The sequence below is a fragment of the Leptosomus discolor genome, chromosome 6 (assembly GCF_034619465.1).
Source record: "Leptosomus discolor isolate bLepDis1 chromosome 6, bLepDis1.hap2, whole genome shotgun sequence".
Taxonomy (NCBI): domain Eukaryota; kingdom Metazoa; phylum Chordata; class Aves; order Leptosomiformes; family Leptosomidae; genus Leptosomus; species Leptosomus discolor.
In genome coordinates, this window is record NC_141396.1 from 33684647 (window position 1) to 33710987 (window position 26341).

Below are 26341 nucleotides of genomic sequence, written 5' to 3' on the forward strand. Positions count from 1 at the left end.
GGCAGGGGAATGGTTTGTCTCCATTCCTCTGGATGGGTAGAGAGAGAAGATGATTTTATTTTTAATTAATGACAATAAAAGTCACTTTTGTCAAGATTTTGTTGGCTCTTGGCAGCCCTAACAGGGACTGGAATATTACATGCAACCCATTCCAGTTAAACCCAGGCTGTGGATACTAACGTGATGGTAAGTAGGTAGAAGGGTATTATTAGAATATTATGTGCGTTTAGATAGTTGTGTGCAAGTGGCACTGGCTTCTTCTGTCCTACCTTTCCAGAAGCATCAGGAGATGCATTCTTCTGAAGCAGGAGGTTGGCTACCTCAATTTTCCCATATTTTGCAGCCACATGTAGAGGAGTAAATCCTTTCTGTAAGAGAAAGCAGTTATATAGCAGCCTTGTGCACTCTCTTTCAAGATACGGTTTGTCTCCGATCTACAAGGATACTGCTGTTTCCATCCATCCCCTTACATAGCCCTGAGTACAGGCAGCAAGTCTGCAGATTCCTAACTGCCCTGGCAGGTCTGGAGGCCCTCTCTTGCAAGACAAAGCCCTATCTACATGAAAACAACCTTAAAAAGGGAAGAATCAGTTCCTTTTTTCACTGGCCAAAGACTTAGAGACAAGGCTGGGTAACAGCTTATCAACTCCCATCAGGAATTTCTGCCCTGCATTCCTTTCATTCCAGAAAATGCATGTCTGATCACTGGGTTATGTTATATATTAGGCTTTGAGGTAAAAGCATGAAGCTTTGCACCCTTTTAACAAAATGTAGCTCATTCTTAACTTTATTTGTATGTGTATATGACTCTTGCAGCATTCAATTCACAAGTAGCACTTGCTACAGGTACATTTTACTATTGAAGCTTTCACTTTTGCAACTCCCTTACCTTGGTAATGATAGATAAAGATGCACCATGATCCAAAAGAACAGAAGCTACATCTTCATGTCCTTCTCGAGCAGAAAGATGCAGGGGTGTATAGCCAGACGTCGTAGCTGCATTTGGAGATGCTCCTTGCTGTAGTAGCTGCTGTACTATATCTGCTTTTCCCAGTCGAGCAGAAATGTGCAGTGGTGTTTGGTCATCCTAAACATAAAAGAAACAGTCCTACATAAGAAAACTAAGGCTCATATTTTCACAGAAAATATTTGCTAGATTCTATCGCTTTTAAAAATTGCAGATGAGCATAAAATCTACCGACATCTTACGCAGTGAATATTGCACTCTGGCTTTCTCTTTGTCACATAATAAATATATCTTGTGCTTTGTTGCTGCATCACAAAATATTCCAGACAGGTACATAATCCATAACAGTAAACAAACTGATCAATCTTCTTAATCTAGATCTGCCTCACTTTGCTTTGCCACTAAGATGCATAGAGTGTGCTGCTGAATTTGAGACCTTTCTTAAAACACAGTGAATGCATAGCTCTGTTCCTCACATCTTGATCTCTTTTATGATTCCCAGCAACATTTAACAACTCAATCAGTTGTTTGGGATGACCTGAGGTCCTTAGCATATTATTGCCTAGTAACTTGTATGAAGTATCATATTTTGTGCTTTTTTAGTGGTGAATGATTTGCTTGGTATTTTGCAGATAACTTTACAGTGGATGTAACGGAAGATAAAGCATGGTGCAGAAATTCACTGTCATTTTCTCACTGCTCATTCAGAACACAATAATCCTAATAGTTTTAAGTACACAGGTTGCCCTGTCATAAGTCTTGGTTTTTATTTATTTTCCTTCAGTGAAAATATTTTGGTTGGTTGTGACCTTGTTCTGAGTTTCTAACAGATAATTTCTTCCTTATTCATTATTTGGTTTTGTATTTTTGTCCTGCCCATTCTCAGTTGTACAATCTTTGGATGAAGCACACTATTGCAACAGTATGGCAAACAAAGCCCCGTGACTTTCTTTTTTCCTGTTCTTCATAAATCTATTCAAACATCTTTCTCTCCCCTATTTTTACCTCCTGAATTTCTTACCTTTGAGCACTGCTACCCCACATCCTGCAGCAGAGTAGTTCTGGGGTGTTCTCTGCTAGCGAAACTTCTGCCCATGCCCATCCTACAACAGTGATTTTACACCTTTGGGATTTAGGATGAGAGAGTGTCAGGATGTGAATGCTGCTTCTCTGCAGGGAAATTCTCCTCTGACTGGTGGAGAGCCTTTATGGTTCTTAAATGTTTCCAGTTTATGGCTGTTTCCCACAATTTTCTCATGGCTGATGTTAGCACTGGTGTATAATCTATAACTTGTATTTAGTTGTTATTTATGATAACAAATTGATCACAGGCAATTGCAGTTTGCACAAATTAATTCATTGTGTGAGATTACTTAGAAAATATTTGCATGACTGTGCCTCTGAGCACAAGCTGTTCACTTTCAAGGCTGTCTTTGGAGATTTACAAACCACGTGATTCACTTCTATTGTCAGACTGCTTGCAGATATGAAGAGTATCTACTATAAATATTTAGTCAGAGCTCCTTATAAGTAGATATTCTTATGAGTAACTTTACTTGTGAGCCAATTCACAGATGATAATTTCACAGTGAAAAACAGATTTCTTTGAAACTGTATTCATTTAATCACTATTTGAAAAAGTTTTCCTTTTTTTTCCTTTTCCTTTTCTTTCTTTCCTTCTCCTGTCTGTTTCCTGGAACTCTTATTTCCATAATTTTGTATGTTTCTTCAGTGGCTTCTGACCATTTCTTTTTCTCTTATCTTCCTCAATTGCAATTGTTTCTATAAGGTCTGTTCCTTCTTTCTAGCCCTATGTTACATCCCCTTACTGTGCTTCCTTACTTTAGGAGGTGTTCTTTAGAAGTATAGCTATTTTTGAATGCATACAGGCTGATAATTTAGGGACATGGCAGGAGACACCAGCAGCCTAGGTTCTAGAGTTTTGCAGAAATAAAAGCAGATTTGAGGCATTCCTCCCGCTCCTTGTTTCCCACCCCAAAACAAAACTCTTCAAACACATAATAGTTTGTATTAAAAGCTGACAAAAACACGGGCATGGTATCAACTTGACATTTCCTGCCTTCTCTCTTACATACAGATCACTCATGACTATGGTAAGAGAATACATAACAAAATATCAGCGGTCATTACACCAAGGTGGTTCATTTAATCTCCCTTTCTTTTCCAAAAAGACACATGCAAGATGTATATGAGTCCTTGTTTTGTTAAATATAGATAAATCTAGGGTTATTATACCTGGACCATCACCTTACCTTAGCTTTAGCTTCCACCTGGGCTCCATTTTGTACCAGGTATCGAACAACCTCAGTTTGGCCAGCTCTGGCAGCCATGTGCAGCGCTGTTTCTCCTCTCTAGCATGCAGCAGCCAAAACATAATATCATTAAAAACACACTGCAGGAAAAACAAACCCTAACATGTTTCATAAATACAAAAATACTGGTGACCCAGTTCAGAATAATTTCCACTAGAATATTCCGTAGTAGTTCTCTGTGAGCAAGATGGAAGATTAAATCAATATTTGACCTCCTAGCTGTATGTTACAAAGCAGTTTATTTCAGAGTCAGTTTCCCAACACAACGGTGCCTTTGACACTAGTCTTTTGCTGACAAGAGACAGTGCAATTTTTGTATTTACTAACATTTTACTAACAGTGTTAAAAATGAGGTCCATTTAAATAGAGCCTAATGTAGTCAAACAAAAAATTTATTTCAAATTTTGTATATTGAGATATACATATATTTGGCCTTCTTCCTACTATGCCCTATGTCCCCCACTATCATTTGTTGTCTGACAAGCACTGAGATGAGTGAACAAGAATAAAAAAAAAAATCATTACAAGTATATTAATCTAAGGCTTCATGGACTTAATGAAAGACAAACACAAACAAACCAGAATAAATTCAGAAGGGAAACCGCTTTCTACGTTTTTGGACATCCATATGTCTTTAGGTACAAATACCTGCTAATTTACAAATGGTGTTGCATTTTTATATAATCTAAAAGAATCAGCAGATGAAGACTTCAATAAAAGATTGTCTTCTAACTACACTTGTACAAAGGGAGATTTTGAGGCCAAACTGTTAAAAAGAATCAGCAAGCTTCTACTTTCCTCCCATTTCCCAACTTTCAAATATCCATCTGACAATGACTTCAGTTTTTACACATGCCCTGGGAGCCTTGGGGCACACAGTGCACATCCAGTAGAAAAGCACACTTGTACGGCTCTATGGACACAGGCAATATGTCCCAACAATCTGCTGCAATCTGTTGATAACAGCAGAATTTTCCTTAAATGGTAGGCCCCTGGGGTCCCGGGAAAACACTGCTCAACAGTCAAGTACACATCTCAAAAATTACTTACATGCTACAGTATGTTCTCGTTCTTTATTTCAGAAAACAAAGAGAATACAGTCTGCTTAAAGTCAGCCTCTTTTTAGGTTTCCTCAACCTGTCGAGCATCTCCCAAGTAGGAGTCAGCAGGTTGCACTTTCCCATGACTCCGGTAGGAGCCATGACTGCTATGGAGGTGGATGGTCAACACCAGAATTAGATGCTTCACAACAGTGCTGCTCCCAGATACTATAATGTATTCACAGTTCTGCCATGCCGAAAGGAAACCTGTTACTCACCACATTGGTAGTGTTTGGTGATGCTCCATGATGCATTAGCTGCGATACAATATTTACATGTCCCATGAAGGCAGCAACGTGGATTGGAGTTAGGCCCGACTGAAAACCAAACCAAAATCAAACTTAAGTACCTACTTCCACAGTCCTTTACAAGAATGCCATGGGTAAAAAATAAGTTATTCTAAAGGAAGTAAACCTAAGTGCTCGCTCTTCTGAAAGGATCTTATCTTCTTGAAAACAGATACACATGCTTAAACTAAAGGGCACACAGAATTGGAAACACCTATGAGTATGATTCATAAGCAAACATAGAAACATTCTAGAACTCAGTAATTATTCATCAACTAAAATCAACTATAGTTAAGCAAGACTTCTTCCTCAAGTTTTTGCTAAATATCATTTTGGACCAGGAAAAAAAAAAAAAAAAAGAAAAAAGGTAGAAGCATTCCTGATACAGAGACAAGACTTTCTGGAGCATTTAGCTAATGCAAAAAAAATGCAGTGTCCATTGTCCCCACCAAATCACCAAATCCACCTGGATGAACAAAAAGGTCTATCGGACTTAGGTGGTAAGCTCCATCCCCACTGTCTCTCCAGAAGAAATGGAATTCAAAACTGTGACATCCAGCCAGAGAGCCACAGACACAAATAACACAGGCTAAAGAGAATTCCCCTTTCCCTCAGGACCTAGTGGCACCATCACAAATCTGCACCACTGCTGTTACACGAGATATAAAAGACCAACTGGAAAGAAAGAAAGGGAGGGAGAAGGGGAGGAAAAAAAGGGAGCAGTCATTTAGCAGGGCATGACCTCAAGGATTTTGCCTTAGAAATCCAATCAATAGCTAATATTTCTCCATTTCGAACTACCCTAAAGCCTCTTCACAGCTGCTTCTGCACAGCTGTAGCAACAGTCAGCCAGAGGCTGTAGAACAGCATTTTGCTACCAAGAGAAGGAAAAAACTCAGTGAATTTCTGGAAATCCCCTGATTTAGGCAGCTTCCCCATAGATGTACACAAGTCCCAGGACAGCAGAAGTGAGGAAAACACACTTTTGTTCCTTTCTCATGCAGAACAGCAAACGTGAGCAGGAAGGTAGAATAACTGGTGGAGTATGTTATTTCTTTCCCCTGTTTCACATATTTTAGTAAATGCTTTTAAAATAATAGACTGCAGGAAATACAATGCATGTGTGTCTTCTTTGACTGTAAACGCTAACTCATACTGCAGAGATTCAAGCCTGCAGCTGAAAAAAAAAAAAAAAGGCGGAAGTATCTGGAAAAAAACTTACTATAGAAGAAGGTAATAAGTATTACCTTTAATAAACAGTTTATAAGCAGCAATGACTATTTGATGAACAGTTAGAAATGAAACTCCATTTTGGGGAGATGAACTGCTCCCAATTGTACCTTGTTTAATAAATGGAACTATCATTTTCTTACCTGGCTTCTTTCACAGCGGTCACACATTCATATATGTGACCTTTCCTCCTAACTTAGAATATAGATACCAGACAAACCAAATTTTTCCATAGGTACTTAATGAATCTCTAAATTGTGCCAATAACTGGGTGTAGACTATCTCATGCTGATTGAAGTAATAGCATATTGATTTATGTCCAGCTGATTTGTGATGACCTGTGATGGTGGGTGAATATAACTTCTGTGTGGAAAGCCAAAACAAGGTCTGAATTAAACCACTTTTCAAAACAGGACTTGAGGGAAGCACAGACTTCACCCTAGTCTCCGTAACAGGGTGAATTTCATCTTCCATGCACTAAATTACAGGCAAAAATTGGCAGAAATTATAGATCTTTTTTAAAATGTTCAAGTTATGTTTCACTTGTTATTCCTACGGTATTCCCAAAGTATATGAATTTTTTGGGTGTTGTGATCCGTTAGGGCAACAGACTTTATTGTTCAGTTTTATTATTTGGTAACACCTAGTTGAAAATAATTGTTGACTTGATTGGTACATGGTCTTTCAGAAATATTAAAATATTAATCAATATAGTTACAACGAATTTCGTAGAAAAAAACAAAGACGAACGTGAAAAGACCACTTCTTACTTCAGTCACAGCTTGAATTGATGCACCGTGCTTCAGAAGAAGTTCCATTACTTTTATTCTGTTCTTCTTGCAGGCAATGTGAAGAGGTGTGAAACCATTCTGTAAATGAGAAAGAACATACTTTTTTGATACTGCATGTATCATTAAAAAGCAAATTGGGATGGAATTCACATAAAACATTCCTCTAACAAAACACCTCCCAGATCTGTTTTGGCTTCACTAAATTTTTCATGCAAAACAGAGAAAAAATGTCTAAACAGAAAAAGACATATTTCATGTAGCCTGTTTTAATTATGAAATATATTGCTTACTCCAATAAATAATTTCTTTTTAAAAATTCTCAGTTCACTTAAAATTATCAAAAACTTCATTTTTGCTCAGCATATTCACTGTTAACTGGATGGGAGTTTTTTGGAGGTTGGTGAGGTTTTCTTTGGTTGGTTTTCTTTTGACTTTTCAGAACTGCTGGTTAAAAAAGCACTTTACCTTTGCAAGCTCTGGCATTTGGATCTTTTTCTAAGCTAATCTTACTATTTTTTTCATTCTTTACCTGTCTGTTTACTCTAATTACAATTATTTTGCCCCTCCTTTAAAAAAAAAATTAGTGTGTTCAGCCAAATGAACATTTAAAACTGCCATCTTATGTACTGTGAGACCATACAACAGAAAACAAGTACAACAGGAAAATAAGCTGTCCAGAGCATCCATGACTGGTACAATAATACTAGTGCACTGAATGCTGATGCCGCTCTATATATTCATCAAAAAAGCCTTTGCAGAGCAATACTGAAAACAGCTGACAGAACTGGTCCCTCAGATCCGATTAAAATCAGCTGTTTTACCTGCCATATAAAGAATGTCATATGCTTTTGTAACATGAGGTTGGTGCAATTGTCTGTTCCAGTTAAGTGTGAGCCGCTTTCAACTCTCTCCTTAGCAGTGGACAATGTCCAGGGTAAGCTCAGCTGTGTTTCAGGGAACAGTGAGCTTGAGCTCCAGATACTGCACTCAGGCTCCTTCTACTTAATCATCCAAAGTGGGGACCGGGACAGAATAAAAGGAAACACTAGAAGATTTAGGGGAAAAGGAAATTTGTGTCTTGGTTACCAGACCAATGAAAGGCCACTGCCAGCAACTCCGAAAGCTAAACCTGATGACGATTTGATTATTTCAGAAGGCAAAAAAAAATATTACAGGCCTACAAGCCTCCTTGCTTGCTGGTTATAGTGAACAAAGGCCATATATTGAAATACCTTGACCAAACACACCTGAAGACAGGTTGATCTGACACAAAAAACAGAGGGGCTGAGAGAAGGAAAGCTATGGAGCCTGTGCTGTTTTCAAGCGTCAATCCCACCTGGCTTGTGAGGGTTTCAGGAACTCACATAATATTTCAGGAATTGAATGACTTGGTAGCATCAGGCTGTAAAACCAACAATCAACCCAACTGATGTCAGAACGTGAATTTGTTTGGAACTGTTACTGAACGACAAATCAAAAAGGCATTTTAAAAACAACGTATTCCAAGGATAATTTTGAACAAAATGCATTAATGCATTCAGTATGTACGCAGTTTAATTACACAAACAGATTTTGTTGCTGAAGCTATTTTTAAAGTAGAAAGGCATATGACACCATTGACATAATTATAAAATACCACAAATGTTTGTTAACTCATTCCTACTTTTTACTGTTTCACATCTTTGAGAACTACTAAAAATTCTTTGTTTTAAACATTGCTGGTTATTTTCTCTTTACAAACACTTAGAAAATGAGAATTCTCTTCATACCAAAAACAATAGCAGCTATGTCTGCAGCTGCTTCATCTATTCAGGATCATAACAAAATACCGGAAGGCAAAAGTGCTCTAGTTACACTAGAAATTCATAAATTACTGTTGACCGTCCATAAACAAAAGTCTACTCTGATTGCATGACACAATATTAAGGCTTTGAACCTTGAGCATCCTCTCCTGGGCTGTAGCAATACAACATATCCTCACTGTCAACCATCAGCAGGCAGAAAATAACTCTCAAATAAGTCTCACTGAAACTCTGGAAGAATGTTTAGCTGTGAATAGTAACCCGCTGTGTACTCACCAGTGCTTTGGCATTAGGATTAGCTTTCTTGTCCAAGAGAACCTTGGCAACTTTGTAGTGGCCACAGTGGGCGGCAACATGCAGTGCAGTCAGATAGTCATTAGTGACGTCATCTACAGGCACGTTGTGCTGAATCAGAAGCTGAACACAGTTTAGATGATCTCCTTGTGTTGCCATGTGCAACGGAGACAAACCATTCTGTGAACAAAAAGACCCAACAGTGATGGGTTATAGGATGCTCAGAGAAATGAAACTCCTCTGCATTGTGCTTAGAGCATTTGAGTATGGAGAATTTTATAAGCCCAGAGAGCACCCAAAATAAACTTAACATGTTCAGTGTAACAACGACGGTTCTTATTCCTGCAAAAACCATGTGGAATTTGGAGCTTGCTTGGTTAGAGTTTGTAGCCATACATACCAGCAATGCTCCAAACATAGCTTATTCCAGTCAGCATAGCTCAGATAAGTTACTTGAGTTAGATGAGTTGTGTGAAGAATACCACTTTTTGGCTTTTAACACCCTAGGCAGAAAATTTGCTGGTTTTAAACTCAGCACTCTAATGTAGCCTGCATATACCAGGCATGAGAGAGCAGGTCAGAGCATCACTCAGTAATCACTACAACCTTCCTTCATCCCTCCACTAGTGTTTTCCTGATTTGGGGTTGTACACACAGTTTACAACACATTACACACCTGTGGAGACCATTCTTCCCAACCAACATTGGTACAACAGCAAAAGTTTCAAGTGCAACCAGGCTAAAAAAAATCTGAATGAGACCTCCATGATGTGACCGACCAGCTGCTGTTTCATCAGGGAAAGCTATGTTTCATGAGGGAAACACCTGAGAGACACTCATGTTTAGGAGCAAACCCTGTACCAAGAATTATTTCTCGCACTGCTTACAATAGTTAATCAACAAGCTGCCAACATACATTATATTTCCGGAGTAAAAATGTGAGAGAAATAATTCTCAGAACTTAAAAGGACTGACTCTATTTCGTGACAAAAGATTAAAAAATATGCCAGAATGAAAGAGGTCTTGTCAGCAGAGGTACAGGAGCTCCTTAGGTAAACCTCAACATAGTCTTCCATTCCTTTTTTTTTTTTTTTTTTCAGTTGGTCCTTTTAATACAAAATTAGATTCAAGTGCAGGAGCTATTCTGGCAACACACAATAGTATATACTCTATAAATGACTGACAGTATACTGTTTGCCATCATGAAGAAACTGACTGCTCACAGATGGAGTGCCCTCATGTGACCGCAGTCAGCAAAGGCAAAGTAGCAATGTAAAACCAGCTGCGATTTCAGGCTTTATGAAACAGATGATTTCTTTCTTCTCCCTTTCCATGGCCATATCATAACAGTAATGACAAACATTCAAAATAAAGTTGGAAATACACAGTGAAATAATTTTAAAAAGTGACATGGAAGAAGGATGGTGAAAGTGAACAGGCTAATACTGTCAGAATTTGAACACAGTTTATGTTCAGTGCTGAGAAGCAGACATTCTTGGACACAGTTCTGTCTTTCAAGTAAGATTATTTCATGGGCATCTCACTGGTGATTTATGTTGGCTTGAATAAGCCTCTCTGCCATTCCCAAAGGCTACTACAGCAATTATCTGCATGGAAGCCTGATACTAGCAACGCATTTTAAATGTTTTCCCTGTCTTCTAGTGTAGTTAAACAGCAGAATAAAAAAAGATTAATTTCTTTCAGTCACCAAGCCCTCCTGATAACAGTTTATGTAACTGATGATGCTTTTTAGATGACAGTAAAAAATCATGAAACTTTATACACTGTTCTGTTCCATTTTTATAAGAAAGATCCTTCAGGTTAAAAGTGTCATTCTTCACAGTAACAGCCAATAAACCACAGTTATTAATGGAGTAAGAAATTGAGAAGATGACATGGGACTCCCTTATAGGAGAGACTTATACAAAAGAAGATAATATTGATGGAAAAGAAGGGAAGAAGCAGAGCAGCCACACATCAATTTGGGAAAATCAGTAAGATGATTGACAAAGATCTGTCATGGGTGAGAAAAGTGCAGCAACTAGCCAGACTTTACATAAAAGAGCAAGAGACAAGACTGGATGCTAAAGAAGTTGATGAAGGCAAAACATCATTGGAATATTGTCTTTTGTTATGACCTAAACTAGGCTTGCTCTTAATTCTGTTGCAGTAGAAGATACTCTTCAATCTTACACAAGTCAGTCAATATTTCAATCCCTTTGCCTTCCCACTTTTAACATAAAAATACTACATATAACAATGCTTTCCTGTCCCATATCCATGTTGTGAGAAACAATCCACCAAAGATCATAAGCGATTTGGTACTTCAAGATGGAGGCACTATATAAACACTGTTATGTTACTCTTTTTATGAAGAATGCCAAGAAAATATTAAAAAGTGAAGAACAAGATTAATCAAAGACATTGACAGTCATACGATACCTTAAAAAAAAAAAAAAAAACAAAAAAACAAAACAAAACCACCCAAAAAACCAGAAGAGGACCACAGAGATGAAATAGAGTATCAAATGCCTGACTGGGCAAACTTAAAATTACCAGCGATACATAGCTTATTTCGTAGCTGAGTCAAAGGACTTTAATTGGGGAAAGTGCCATTAACTCTGAGAAAAAAATACAGAAAGAAAAAAAAAAAAAGGAAGAGTCAAACAAGCCTGGAAAAATAGTAATTAAAAAAAGATGGATATTGATACACAGAGATGTCATTTCTCACACAGAAGATTGCTGGCACATTCAGGACTAGAACTGGGGTTTCCTTTTACTTGTAGAAAACCCCAGATAATCTATTAGGTCATTGCTTCTCCTGAAAATAAATCTAAGGTTATTCCAGTGTGAAAAAGGGTCAGCACTACACTAAACAATCTCTAGCAGGAAATAGCTATCAAACTGCAGTATGGCTATTCTTCTGAAAGAGTTTTATATAACATGAGAAATCTTTGTGAAGTTCAAATTGTTTCAAAGATGTGTCCTATTTCGAATAATATACGACTTAATTTGAAGAGAAGAGAGGCACTTAATTTTGCAGAGGACAGTACTATATTTTAGTGCCAATGAATGGATTAATTTATGTCATTCAGAGGTACTGCTACTTCTTAGCTTACCTTGTGAAAACAGAAGAATTAACATATAAGAAGGAAACTCAGGAAGCTCTGCACTTCCTTCTGTTCACTTTTAAACACATCACATAGTTTTCCATCTTTCAGAGAGGTGGGTCCTGTTTTGCTGAAGGTGTTTATAGAAGCCTCTGCAGGTCAATGTCCAAAGTGTGTCTTTCAGGCTTGGGTTATTTCAAACCCGCTATCCCATGCCTGATTTTGATTAGTGAACTCTGGGCCAGGCTGTGTGAATCTCTTTAGGAAGAGTAACAAATTCAAAACTCACAGGTCTTGAACAGCAGGTTAAGTCTAGGGGTAACACCTGACAATACAAAATCCGCGCTGTAACAAAGAAACGTAGTTCCTTTGGAGAGGTTCTCATTTACGATGGTGGAAACCAAAGCAATGGGGTTTATGCTTTTTTCCTTTAAGTAATTAATTGAGCTACCAGACAGTGTGGAAAATGCTTACTCCCTGGAGTATGAGCTCTAGGATCTGAGAGCGGCAGCAGTGTGGAGATGTGTCCCAAGGGGCTCCTAGACAGGCCTTTGCTGTCTCCCTCTGCTTGTGAAGTTTGCAGGGCTGTTGGAGTCCACAGAAACTCCACATGCAAAGGATGGGTGGAACCTGCCTGTCAGATTACCCATGACAGCAGTTGCACTGACTCACTGACCAGAGGAAAGCTGGTGCCAACCTCCTCAAACAAATGCTAAATATATTCCAGTAAGGGGGGGCGGGGGAGGGGGGGGGGGGGGGGTGGCGGGGAGGAGAGGGAGAAGAAACACGGAATAAAGAAGGGCACTGAGACAGAATAGGACAGGATGACAGAAGAGAGAAAGGAAACAATAGAAGGAAACAAGAAATGTTGTTGGAAATATATTCCTTAGAGACTGAGAGAAAAAATGTAGTGTAAGGTTTTCTTGGGAAAGAACCTCAACACACTGCACAACCCAAATGTCAACCCTGAATGGGAAAGTCATGGATTGTAGTGGTGCTACAAAGCAGGCTGCTGCAATGAGATTTAAATTCAGCAACAACAGCACAGCAGAGACCACCACCAGAAGAGTTCTGGCAAGCACATGCTTTAATTCCAGCTTTGTGTCTAAAGCAATCTGCACACCCTGGCGCAGGTGATTTGAAATTCCTGTGAAGAATTTTGCATGATAAACTGTAGAGAGATAGAAAGTGGAGAAACTGGTAATCAGGCTAAGTCCTAAGGAAATACAAGCTCTCTCTGCAAAGAGACATTGCTCTATTTTTACCTCTTATCTCTCCTCTAGCCTTAGGGTAATTTGGGGCAAGGTGAAGATATATTGTAATCACCGTATATTTATTCCAGGATACAGAGATTTTCAGCTACTGAAATTCTGAGGGATAGGGTTACCATACATGCCTTTTCGGTTGGCACAGAAACCTTTTCGTGTGTATCTCAATTTAACACATTTTACATATGCAGACATGCACTACATACGGCATTCACTTTGGAGATTTCCCACACAGTTACTTTAAATAGCTATGAAATAGGAAAGTTATTGTCAAACCCTTAAATATATCAGACATGCAGAACTACATTTAAAACAAAAAAAAAAGTACAAGGATTATCCCAGCAGGAAACAGTACCACTTACCTTGGTTTTGGAAAGAATAGGGGCGCCACGATCCAGCAGCATTTCTACAACCTGTTCATGGCCACTTCTTGCTCCACAGTGGAGGGGGGTCAACCCATCCTGTGGACCACAACCATTACAATCAATTAGTTTCAGAGACAGTAAAATCTTGTGCACTTTTATGAAGACTTATGATGTCCTAAGAAACTAATTAATTCCTGCAGGATGCTGCTCTTACACCTCAGAACAGCTGAACCTGTTTATTCAAATGGACGGAGTACATTTTGGCTCTGATTTTCTAAACATGTAAATAGTCATACCAAATTGGTACTCATGCAGTGGGCTACTTCCAGGCCCTCACTGTACATGCAGTAAAGTGGTAAATGCACATACAAGAAAAAGATGAGATTGCACTTCAGGTACTTCCTGTCTGCATGCCTTTGAGAAAACTGGGTCTTTCATTTGTCAGTATGCATCAAAGTCAATGGATAGTCCTTTTGTCTGAGAGAAAAAAGAAATCTTTCCTACTTAGACTTTTTTTTATTACAGTGATTTTGACAGGTGTGTAGTAGGTGAGAAAACCATTTTAATCCCAGGTGATAAAAATATGTGGATTATCTTCTGTCTCTTGTCATGTAGACCATACTTGTGTGACTTCCAGCTGAATGACTGGTCTGGAGTCAAGGCACACTGTCAATACTTCTTTTAGAATAGTTTGCTTAGTAATAGTTATCTTCATATTAGAAATATGTTCCTTAAATAAGAGGAAGACTTTTTAACATTAACAGAGTTATTCCAAACTGATTTGATTATTCTTTGACCTGTACCCTGTTTACAATGCTCAAGTAACCCGCTGTATATGAGTGCTATCATGAAAAATAGCACACACCCCTTGAGTAACTGTGAGTAAAGTCACATGGAGTTTTTCAATGCTGTATGACACAGTGCTTGTTACAAATAGTAATATCATAGATTCAAGAAAAATAAGGAAGAAAAAATAGTGTTTTCTGAATTAGTAAGAGCAAACATTTGATTTTTACAAGCAAAACAAGCACGCAGGAGATATCGTCACACAGAAACAATAATGTATTTTCACTAAATATGTCAAAAGAGGAGCCTTTATATAAGAAAGGTTGAAACTGATAAAGAAGGAAGATAAAAATTTATTAGCTTTGAAATACAAGTCATATAGGAAGGGGCCTTTTTCCAGTGTCTTCTGGCACTCTTGAAAACACCTATGTGTATTGCCTAAAATATGTGTGTCACATCATTTTTATAAAAAGGATTATCTAAAATTGCATCTCTCACATCCAGTGCTCGCTAATTCATGCACATGCACTCCCTCTCTGTCTCTGTGTGGTAGCAAGTACTATTAAGATACCACCTTAGACACATTTTCCATGCATAATTACAATATTCTTTCTTGATACACTCTACTAGAACATCAGCTTAAGGCCTGTAAAGTGTAGAGGGCAGCTGGGGGAAGGGGGGTAGCCATTCAGAGTGCCTTACACTCTCCTGCTTCTACTTTCTTGCCCTCTCCTAATAAGTCTATGAAAGATAGCAGACAGAAGTTGTTGTGGGTAACTTTTTCTACTAGTCTCATTTAAAATTTGTGTGGTTCTTCTTGTGCATGCTCTTCCGCTTAAAGTAAGGCATATGTCTTTGATGTAGATGAAGAAAAGATTTTGGTTCAGACTTAACTTGATCAGGACTCAGGGAGTCATTTGTTCATGCAAGATGAACGCAGTTTGGCCCACTATGTTCTTACTGGCATCTCTGGAGCTGATGGTATTGTCATTTCTGCTTCTTTCTGTTATTTCAGCCCATGAAGTATAGGGAAGGGCATCTTGTTAAAATGATACTACACAAAATAAAGAAGTATTCCTCAAAACATGTAAGTAAAAGCAAAGAGAAAAGATACCAAAACACAGGAATGGTACCTTTATCAGCTGAGTTGCAAATGTTTTGCTGTAGCTTCACAAGAGTTTAAAAAAGATAACTCGTATTTGCCATACCAGTAGTTTCCACAGGCAAGGGCATACCAAGTACTGAGCAGAACACAAACAACTACCATAAAATATCGCCCCAACAAAAAAAAAAAAAAAAAAAAAAAAAAGCATGGGAAAAAAAAATAAAAACCAGCCAGGTTAGGTAACTGGAGACCTGTAGGCAAGAGCTGAAGATCATGTACATTAGATTGTTCATTGTTTTTACTTCCTGTAGTCATCATATTCTCCAGTCACATCAAAGAAAGGTACTTGCGGAGATCAGGCACAAAACTGCAAGTTAAGAAACATTTTCCAGATTTTATGCCCCCGCAACTCATTTCACCAATGTACCATGCGTAGTACATACCAAGCTCATAGAGAATGACACATTTGATCATCTTCATGCACTAGACTAGATCCTTAAAAACTGCTTCAGTGCTCCCTGGAGCACAGTGCCCCAACCCTCTCTCCGTGCCTGCCCCCCCCCCCGCTTGTGCCTACAGCCTTCCTGAGGCACAGGAGGTGGCAGGTAGTCATGCTCGGCCAGCTAGGACTCGTTCTAGTCTACACAGCAGTCACTACAACTAGGTGCATCACATGGCATGACATGATATTACAATGCAATGTAGGTGCTTGGCACAGCTGATCTATTGCTATTGTCAAGATGATGTCAGGTCTCCCACTGTAAAAAGCAAACACACTTGAAGACAGCTCATTTAGCTGCAGAGATTTTTTTGTGTGTGTTCTGAAAAGACACCATCTATTCACCTGGCTTGGTTAATTGCTATATAGCACTAAAAGCATGTAAAGAAATGCACAGAGGCAATCTAAAACACAGATCACAGAAAGGTTTTGTTTAAAAAAAAGAGAATCTGAGATGAAAAGAGACTGCTCTGAACTCAGCAAGACTTCACTGATTTTGTCAGGAGATTTTCTAGTTGCTTATTTATTGTTCATACAGACTATACTATGTGAAGCGTAAAATACATTGCATGTACTAGGAAGCAAACCTGCCTTAATGTGATAGTCTGCAATGGCTCAGAGAAACCATTACAAACGATTATGACAATAATCTGCAGATTAAGGACTCTCTAAGTAAGCGCTGACATGATAAATCATATCATCTGTATTATCCATCCCTCCAGAGAGGCTGAGAGCAGCTCCAGCAAAGCCAGGAGGACAATAGGAGGAGTTCTGCTTAGGCACAACTTCCAATAAGCATTGCACACCCATCTCTGGGGCTGCTGCTCTTTCTTTAGCTTCTATTTCAAACACCCCCCACCCCTACCCCACAATAAATGAGATCTGAGCATTGTTTCTGGTCCCTGTTCGGACTCGGATACCTGTGTAGCTGATTTCCCTTGCATAATGTGATCCTTTGGGCTGTACCCCAAAGCCATGGCTGCCTCAGTACCACAACTGTCACTTCAGAGCATCAGCTTCTAACCCAGTGTATGAGTGATGAATTAAAGCACGACACTCAGTAAAAACTTTACTGTGACACAAATACTCAGCAAAAGCTTGTCAGACTTTGAGCCAAATCCCAGAGCCTGCCCATGGCCTTGGCAGGAGTGGGACAGGCATTCCACTCCCCTGAGAGGTAGAAGGCGTGCTTCCCCAGGGGAGCAATTACTGCTGCCTCCAGGGTTTATCATCCCCATCACTGCTCAGTGAGTGTTTCAGCCTAGCAGGGCTCTGTATCTCATGGTCCCTCCATGCTCTGTCTCCTGAATTCTTCACTTCATTGGCACTATTACAAACTGCTCCTTCTGTACAATAGGGTAACAAATAAGGCTTGCTCTTCCTACATGTGCAAAATGCACTTAAGAGTGCCAAGTCAGTGTTATTCTTGTAGTCATTTTATATCGTAATACATGTGGCTTTTCTGGCGCAGCTTATGTATGATCTGATGCATCTTAAAAGAGCACAACCCACATGTTTTCATGCAGATATGAGTGCTGGCCTGTTATTCAGCTGCAAAATCTGTAGAATGAAGATTATAAACAATTATTGTTAATCCAGGCTAAAACTTGCTTGCTGCCTGCTTCAGAAACAAATTCACTGTGGCATATTCAGTATTAGACAGCCAAAGCAAATCAAGCTAATTTAATCAACTTCTAATTAAACCTTAGTTTTTAAAGTCTTTTCTGGAAGACGGAAAAAATAATTAGGGCAACATTCAGTAAACATGTTACATGAGGCATTAATAGGTCTTTGCTTAGAATGGTAGTTAAAAACCCAAACAGCAAAAGCTGCCCTTGACAGACAAAAGCAGCACATAGCTCTTGAGGAGTACACTTAACAATCCAGTACAAAGCCCCAAGTACCAGCTGCTAGACATCTCTCACAAAAAAAGGACAGAGAGAAGATAAACAGCTGGTTAAAATAAACAATGCAACATAAGCAGGAACTAAAAAAAAAAAAAAAGTTGGCTGAGACTCAAAATAGTTGTAAAATCATTTTTGGAAATAATCTCATATGCTCACACATTCTCTGAACTCCTAACTACAGTTTGCAGGTGTGCAACAGTATTTATGGTGCTCATCCAATCCTAGCCCTAACCAATATAGAAAAATTGGGAGCCCATGGACAAGTTTTACAACAATTTAAACGGGATAAGGATTTAGCCCTTCACATTAACCTTTTGTGCAGTAGTTCAGCACTGCAGTTTCCAGGACCATCTGCCAGCAGCAAATGCAAATGTTCACGGAAATGACTAAGGAAAAGAAATCATTACCCCAACTTATTTAATACTCAGGAAAGGCTTTATGTGTATTTGTCTATAAAATGCATATGTTCGTGAAAAATAAAAACAGACATTACGTGGAACTTATTTCTAGTACCCCACACACAGAATGGATTGCAGGAACAGATCACAAAACCAACATTTCAATAGCTAAATCTGTCCCATCTAAGAGTCAGAGTAGCAAATCCTGGCTCTGGTAGTATATGGTCAACAACACGAACCAATATCTTCTGCATACTCATTTAAAGATGAATTACAGACCTGACATAGGAGAAACAAAGGCCTAGGAATTTCTGCCTCTGAGCAAAAGAAACAAGCAATTTTCACGATTTTTTGTTCTTTCATGTGGGTACAGAACCTTTGCTATTCACATTTAAGCAGGTATTTTGTGTTCCATAACCAACATTTGCATTAAACAATATCATGGTGTCCAAGACAAGCTATTTTAACCAAACAAGAATATTCTGCTTATCATTTTATTCGCAAAAATTCTGCTCGTTTCTTTAAAACCTCTTACCAAAGAAAAAAAAGAAAAGAAAAGAAAAGAGGTGTCTCATTTATAAATCTGGTAACAGAAGCCTCACTTATTTTCACATGCAAATCCCATCTGTTTATCAAGTTGTTTGTGCATTCAGCACCCACACCTGCCCCTCACAGAATACCACAAGGCTGGGCTCTGACTGGGCATCCAGCTGATAGGCATGACTTGATATACGGATCACGAAAGACAGCCTTGGCTGCTCTTTGCCTTTCAATACATTCAGTAGTGGTTATGCTGTTACAAAAGGATATGATGGAAGCTTTTGTCACTCTGTATTTTCATAAGGCCATTCTATGTCTGAGATATTAAAAAAAGGACAGTCCTTAAAAAAAATTAAGTGACTGCAAAGCTGACATATGTCAGTTGTTCTGCCTTGGAAAACAACATTGGGTCAGGTAGGAATAACAAGAGAGATTTAGCAGCTCACAGCAATCAATCTTTTCTATTAAATATGAGAACTAGGCAGACACTCCTGAAACGATGCCTTTTTTTCATCTAGCACCACATTACTTTCATCCTTCTATTGCTTCTTCTATTGATTTGTAAATCCTTCCTGACCTACTCCAGCAATGCTCTTCCCTTTTCTCAATCATGCAGCTGTCTGTTCGGTTCAGCGAGTCTCCCCGGCAGAGGCATATGCTGCCTAGACCACAGGCTGGCAAACCCTTGCCAGGATGAGTCAGTGCCGCTGGGAGCAAAACTTCCACTTAGTCACTAACTGCCAGAAAATGATGCCTCTGGTAATGCCAGAGAAGTGCAACAATGAGTGACAAATGTACAGCACAAGCAAGAGAAGTTATGCAAATCCCTTCTGATTTATAGAGAGGATGGGTGTTTGGGGAAACAGGTGGTCTCTGGGGGAAGCCAGAAAAAGCAAACCACCACTTCGTGAAACACATTCATCCATTGCCTTTGGCCTCACTGGGAAGCTCGGCCAGACTCAGGAGCTGTTAATGCTTCTGCCCTCTTCCTGGATCCTGTTTCTGTCCCAGCCTGTATTTTTAGTTACATAAATTATCCTAGTGTCTGACCTGGAGCCTGTGATACAGAAAATGAAGCAGATCATGAATTTTCATAACTAAGAGAAATGAACGAGCTGGACTCCAGCTATTTAAAGCAATGGTCCCCAACGTTTTGCCTGCAGTGGGTCATATAAATGCTTGCAGAACGGAAGCAAATAGTCAGTTGCCACATCCCTTTCTCCCTGCTCTGATCAAATCCACGTCCATCACGCCACCAAAACGTGGCCCTCCCCACCACACGGCAGCCCCCATGTAGCATGTAGAAGGCTGGTATTTTACTCCAGAAATGATACCCACTGTTCATGTTATCAATGAAAAGTCGTCTCTTCCATATTCCCCAATTAGAAAAAACAGAAACATTTTACAAAGAAATCATGAGTGACTTCTAAAGGTAAAACAGAAGAAGAAGCAAAGAAAAACACGTGGAGAGAGCGAGAAGATGATGAAATAAATTGATCCAGTTTCTGAATTTGCCACAGAAATAAAAAATACGGATGTGCCTCAACAAGCACTGCAGGAAATCTCAAAGAGACTGCTGAAACACTGGAAAACCTGTGGATACAGTAATAACTGTACAAAAATATATTCTTAGGTTATACCTTTATTTTGTTTAGAATGATTCAGATGGAAATTATACAGAATAATTAAAAATAGAAGATTTATAGGTGATAAGCTAATATTTCCAGAAAATTTCATTTGTCAAAAAAGTTACAGCTCCTGAAGGTTACCTCACACATGCAGGAGTGTGTTGCAAAGACTGCCATGACAGCCCATAGCACCACTAGATCTAGTTTTACTTCCAAACATTTGAACTTTTTCCTTCTCTTTTTAACCACTGTGTAAGTAAATAAAATATCCCTAAACTGGTTTGAATGGGTTTTAACTACAGCAATTAGATACAACCATATGCATTGAGCTTCTAAGTCACTCAATGGATAGAGTTAAGTGTCAACCTGATGGAAACTGTCACTACACCTGGCCCATTTGCTGACAAATCCAAGCCAGCAGGTAAGCACCCAGTCAGACAGAGGCTGAGCCGTGTGAGACTCATCAGCAACATCGTGCTCTGTGACAGTGCCCTGCGGATAATGAAAGGCAAACATACATTGCAGTTCAAAGTCACTCTTTTAGCATTCAAATTCTGAAATATCTGAATTGAATTCTTGTCTTTTAGCATTTTCCTGTATGTTCGCCTCTAGCCCCAAGGAGCTGGAAGCAGCTCCTAATTACATGCTCTACAGAGAACACAGAAAATTGTTGGTTTTGAGCTTTGCCATACGTGGTGTTTCACACTCTGCTTTAAGAGATGTAAATTGTTAGCATCCTACTGCAACTATTTTATAAAAAAGAAATGCAGTGCAGCTTTGGTAGCCTGCCAGGAAGATGAATGATTTAAGCTGTACAGCAACTAACAGGTCAGAGGCAAGAATTCTACAGTCACTCACAGCATTTACACTTAAGCTTACCCTTGTTTTGGCATCAATTTTAGCTCCTCGATCAAGTAGGAGTTTGACCATATTTGCATTTCCCCTCTTTGATGCAACATGTAATGGTGTGATATCATTCTGTGGAAGAAAAAAACATGAAAGTAAATATCCATATATATCTTTCATGAATTCCATGATCAGTTTGCTCACAGAGTGTATTATGCCAAATTTGCTAAAGCGTAACACCGTTTTGTTTCCCTGGGAGCATGAAAGCAAAGGGAAGATGTGTTTATCCACACATGTGAATCACTGGACTGATACTTCAACACATATATTATGAAGACAAATAATCAAGTTGTGGTTGGAGTTATAAGACATAACTGTGCCTCAGTTCTCAGCTTTAGTGTAAGAGTTAAATTTATGCAATTTTACTGACTAAATTCTAGCAATTTAACTCAGCTATGGTTGTTTCTGAGCATGTAATGATAAGGATTCATACTTCACAACTTCATTTGCCTTACAGGAGCCATGGAAAATAAATAAAACCATTACATCTGTAGGTCTAATTCAAAAGCAAGAAGGTGCCAATGCTATTTATTTCTGAACATTATCAGTAAACTCTGAAAGCCTCGTAAGCACCTTCGTTTCAGTTACATCACTGATTTTTGTCTATCGAATTTGTTCCTCTAATCGATGTAATACTGTACTCCAAGTGAGACTGTAAATATGTGTACATGCTTCCCTAAGCAGTGCCTGGCAGGCCAGCAGCACACAGCGATGCTGCACATCGAGGACAGTTACATAACCAACGCGTGCGCACGCAAGCGCACTTCTTTAACAAGATGTAGCTAGGACCTTTCTTCATGCTCTGATGAATCCTTTATCTTGTGGTGTATGAAGGCCACATCCTGTATATATTTGATCATATGGAGCCAAGTAAAAATAAAAGGATTTAAACAGAGCATGCAGCAACTGTATGAAGACAAATAGAATTTTAAAGAATGTGTTTCTGTGTATTCAGGGGCAGTGCAAACAGATGGCTGGGTAAAACCAGCTTCTCTGTGACTACACAGAAAGCGGTAAATTTTAGTGAGCATGTGTCCTATGGCTGACTGAATCAGAAAGGCACTCATTGCCTTGAACCGCTGGAAAGCAGTACAAGTGCCTTACCTGGCCAACAGATCATTTAATAAGGCTTCCTCAAAATTGCAGGTGATTGGTGCGATAGAAAACCAGCTGAGAAAAGATCCCCTCTCAGATGTGACAAGCTGACTCACAGCTTAATAATAATGCCGAGTACCTAATTCAGTATGGTGCATTTTCATTTACACAAAATTTCACTATGGAGCTAACTCACAGCTACTAGAAAGTACTAATTAATATTATCAGAGGTAAAATACATTTTAACAAAATGACATGACAGAGCTTATTTCTCCAATATTAATGATCATTAGAGCATCAAAGCGACAACTATTCCAGGGGAGCTTCTAATTTCTTTAAAAAATCAAGTACAACATAAAGACGCTTAGCACATTAAACAAAAAGTATGCTATGCCTAGTGCTTCCAGGGATGTGAAACTGCATGATAGTTTAACTTGTGATTTGTGAGTTGATCTTGAAAAAAAGAATTAATTCTACTTGACTGGGAGTTGACATTGGATATAATATGGGGTCAGTACATTACTGCATCAGCCACAAAGAGGACAGAAAAAGAGAGGAGAAAACCAATTGTGAGGTGATAGTTTCTGCTTTTCCTCTCTTCCTAGGAGGAAAGATCCTACTAAGGTCAGAGGGAGAGAGATGAATTCTACTTTCCTGAGAAAAAACAGTAAAGGAAATAACTTTTGTGTCTTCAAGTAAAGAGTACTGCAGGTAATTTAGACTGAAGGACCACCTTTTTCCACTTGCTGGCGTTGATGGGCAAAGAGGTTAACTCAGTCTAATAGACCTTAGTGCCCTGTTAATATGTCAAAATAATTTAGTACTAATAATTTACTGTATCATACATCAATAAAGAAATGGAGGGAGAAGCGACATCATTACAAAAGGCAGGGCAAACATGTATTAGAAGTCTGATTCTCATTCATCTTGACAATAAGCTAAATCCATCTAGTGCAGCACAGGGGATGGTATAACCACATAAGAACGTGCACTTTAGATCTAATTATTTGCCAGTCCAATTGTTCAAAGTTCATGTTGCCTTAAATGAAGGAAAGTTGATTCTAGAGTAGACAGATGACTGCTGGCAGATACACACCTCAAATCCAAAAGAGATGACTTCCACTTAAAAGTTAAGGTTTAGGTCACACTTTTTGCGTGCAACAGGGGAGAAAAAATTAAAAATATCCACTCTCATGTACAAAAAGGAGTCCTGTTCAAATGACCTTCATATTTCTGGTTAGTACTGAAACTATCAGGACAGTGCAGTTCTCTCTCAGCTTCTGACAGGTGCAAGCACCCTGGCTGGAAATGTGGGGAAATTCTCCAGGACCAAATAAGGACTGCGCTTACTTCCGCAAGCTGGAGAGCTAGCAATCCATCTTTCCTCTATTTGATCATCTGTCTTTAGGAAAAATATATAGATTTAATGTCTTTAGGATCTTGCAACCTTGAGTTGCAATTGGTTGAAAATAGGCAGCAAGTTCACACAAGGAAAAGATGGATGGATAGAGGATGTGATCACTTTAGACACAGTTTGTTAGGAAAACCAACTACACACAGCTACCCTGAAACAGTGAATTGAGCAGAAGAAATCAAGCAAATGAAACCCGATATGTCCACTGAAATATCTGTCCTTATGGATGATCAAACTCAGCTCCTCTTTCCTGGGAAAAGAACACAGCAGCACTGACTTTCTGGGAAGAAGGATGCAGTTTTCATTGTACTCTACTAACTTATTCAGACAGTTCATAAAAAGAATTAAGAGACAAAGAAGAAAAAGCATATTTAGCCTTTCTCAGCCCTAACAGCTCAGAAAACTGTGGAAAAATGAAGGGGAAGGAAGAGAAGGGGCAGGTCTCTATTCAGAATTTGATTTTACCATTTAGCTATTTGAACTTTTACTGGCAGCAAACAATATGGAGTAATAATTCTGCTGGCTGAGAGTCCTGATTCCATGCAGACGAAGAGATGCATTATGTGAATGCTTGAATAATTGCACACTGAAGTTTAGGGCACGCAACTTGTGTTTGGTCAATACTGTGCTGTGCCAAGGCTTAACGAATATAGACATATATCACGCATATGGCCCCTTCCCATGTCTCACCTGACAATAAAGTACGTGAACTGAGAAGCGAATAAACCTCATACAACATCATGACTAATGTTTCTGATGACAAAACATAAAGCAAGCAACTGAAAATTGAGTTGTTTGTACTTATCACAAGAAACTAGAGATAAAAATAATCTTCATAATATGTGCAGCTTGGGTGTAGGTTATTAACACCAAAACTGTGGTATCAGCAAACAATATAGCCACCAAATGTAAGATTCTGAATTCTCCACTAAATCAACAGCATCTGCTGTCTTTTCAGTCTATTTTTATCTGTTTGATCTTCTATAAATTTCTCGCTTTGTTCTTAAGATAGAATAGTAAATCAGGAAACTTTTGAAGACGTTTTCCCGCAGTAATAAAGCTGAAATGCCTTCAAAAAGTTACCATTAAAAGATGTGGTTTAGATCTACAATGTCTGTTGGAGTGTTTCTTTGCCCTTGCTGTTGAAATATCAAATGCTGGATAATGTCTCAGGTAGACCCCTCGACCCTAAGATGCAATTTGCCATTCAACTTGAGAGTTAACAAATTCTACAGGGAATATGCTATTCCCATAACTTGTGAGAACAGCAACCTAAACCTATGCAATAAATGCTCACAGGATTATGAACTAGCACATAGCCTCTCCTCTCCCCCTTGGCAGATTTCCTGGGGTATATGACTTGAAGTCTCTGAAACTGTATATAGCTCAAAGTGACAGATTAGATGCATGCAATGTTTTTCTATACCTCACAACATTGTGGATGGCTGTTTTCCCTTTATCTCAATCCATTGCCTGCTGCAGCCATCATCCTCTCACACAGGGCCTGTGCCTTCCTTCAGAGTCTCGCAAGATCCAGAAATACGATGGGTGAAGAGTGACCTGCTTTTACATTCAGTGGCTTTTGCTTGTGCCTGATCAGAGGAAACACTAAGCCCTTTCAGCTGCAGCTCTCTATCTACAGCTTCACAAGAAAATTCAAAAAACTTGGAGTTATCCTTTGCTGAGCAATAAGCCACCAACATTTCCCATCTGAAATGAGATCAGCTCCTCTCTGACAGATGGCGTTATCCATCATAGTTCACCACAGTAGCCAGAATTACTCCTTACTATTACAAATTAGCAACATGAATAGTTAGGAAGTCAGAAAAAAATAGGGAAAAACGTAAAATTGACAGAGTGCAAACACAGTACATCTTACAAGTTTTATTTTAATGCCCTCAGAAAATTAAGAATTCCCTCTAGTTTCTGGTATGCTGGTATGCCGTCCTATGGGATTGCCTCTTCCTCCCATCAGATAGTCTGAGTTCACAAGCATAAGAATGCTAATAATAAATAAGAAAAATAAATGTTTGCACTTAGAGTACCCTATTGGATGCTGAAGTGTACATTTTAAAAAAGCATGCAAAAAAGGGTAAACCTTTCCTAGTCATATGCTGCACTGTTTTAAATGCTGACTGACTGGCAGATCATGTAGGGACTGTGAAGACTCATTGCCAGCATCATCGGCACTTGATATTTCTCCTCGCTACCGATGAGAGAACTTACCTGCACCTCTGAGCTTTCCTCCCAGCCCCTCAGTGGGCTTCACTTCTTTATCTTTGACTTAAAAAAAAAGAAACCTGTTTCTTATCAAAATGTTCAGATTAACTTGCAATTTAGTAAGACAGTCCTCCTCAGTTCTCGACTGAGAGCAGACTCTGGGAAGAATTTAATATTGACAAAGAATGTGTGAATAAAACAGAAGCAGAAAATAGCCAGACTGCTAAAGCAGAAATTTCCTATACAGTCTGGAAAATCTCTCCATCATGAGGCATTCTTAAGGAAAAAGCATAGAG

The 26341-nt window shown here is 38.9% G+C and overlaps 1 protein-coding gene across 4 annotated transcripts in view; it reads right to left on the bottom strand.

Annotated features, from left to right (window-relative positions):
* ANK3 (ankyrin 3) overlaps positions 1-26341 on the bottom strand; it is a 204023-nt gene that overhangs the window by 99740 nt on the left and 77942 nt on the right. For all 4 annotated transcript variants that reach the window (XM_086466594.1, XM_086466593.1, XM_086466592.1 and 1 more), the window contains 8 exons: positions 21290-21388; positions 13545-13643; positions 8787-8984; positions 6688-6786; positions 4619-4717; positions 3241-3339; positions 890-1087; positions 270-368 (listed from right to left, as the gene is read on the bottom strand). In XM_086466594.1, the coding sequence (XP_086322720.1) occupies positions 270-368; positions 890-1087; positions 3241-3339; positions 4619-4717; positions 6688-6786; positions 8787-8984; positions 13545-13643; positions 21290-21388 (990 nt within the window). The remainder of the gene's footprint in view (positions 1-269; positions 369-889; positions 1088-3240; positions 3340-4618; positions 4718-6687; positions 6787-8786; positions 8985-13544; positions 13644-21289; positions 21389-26341) is intronic.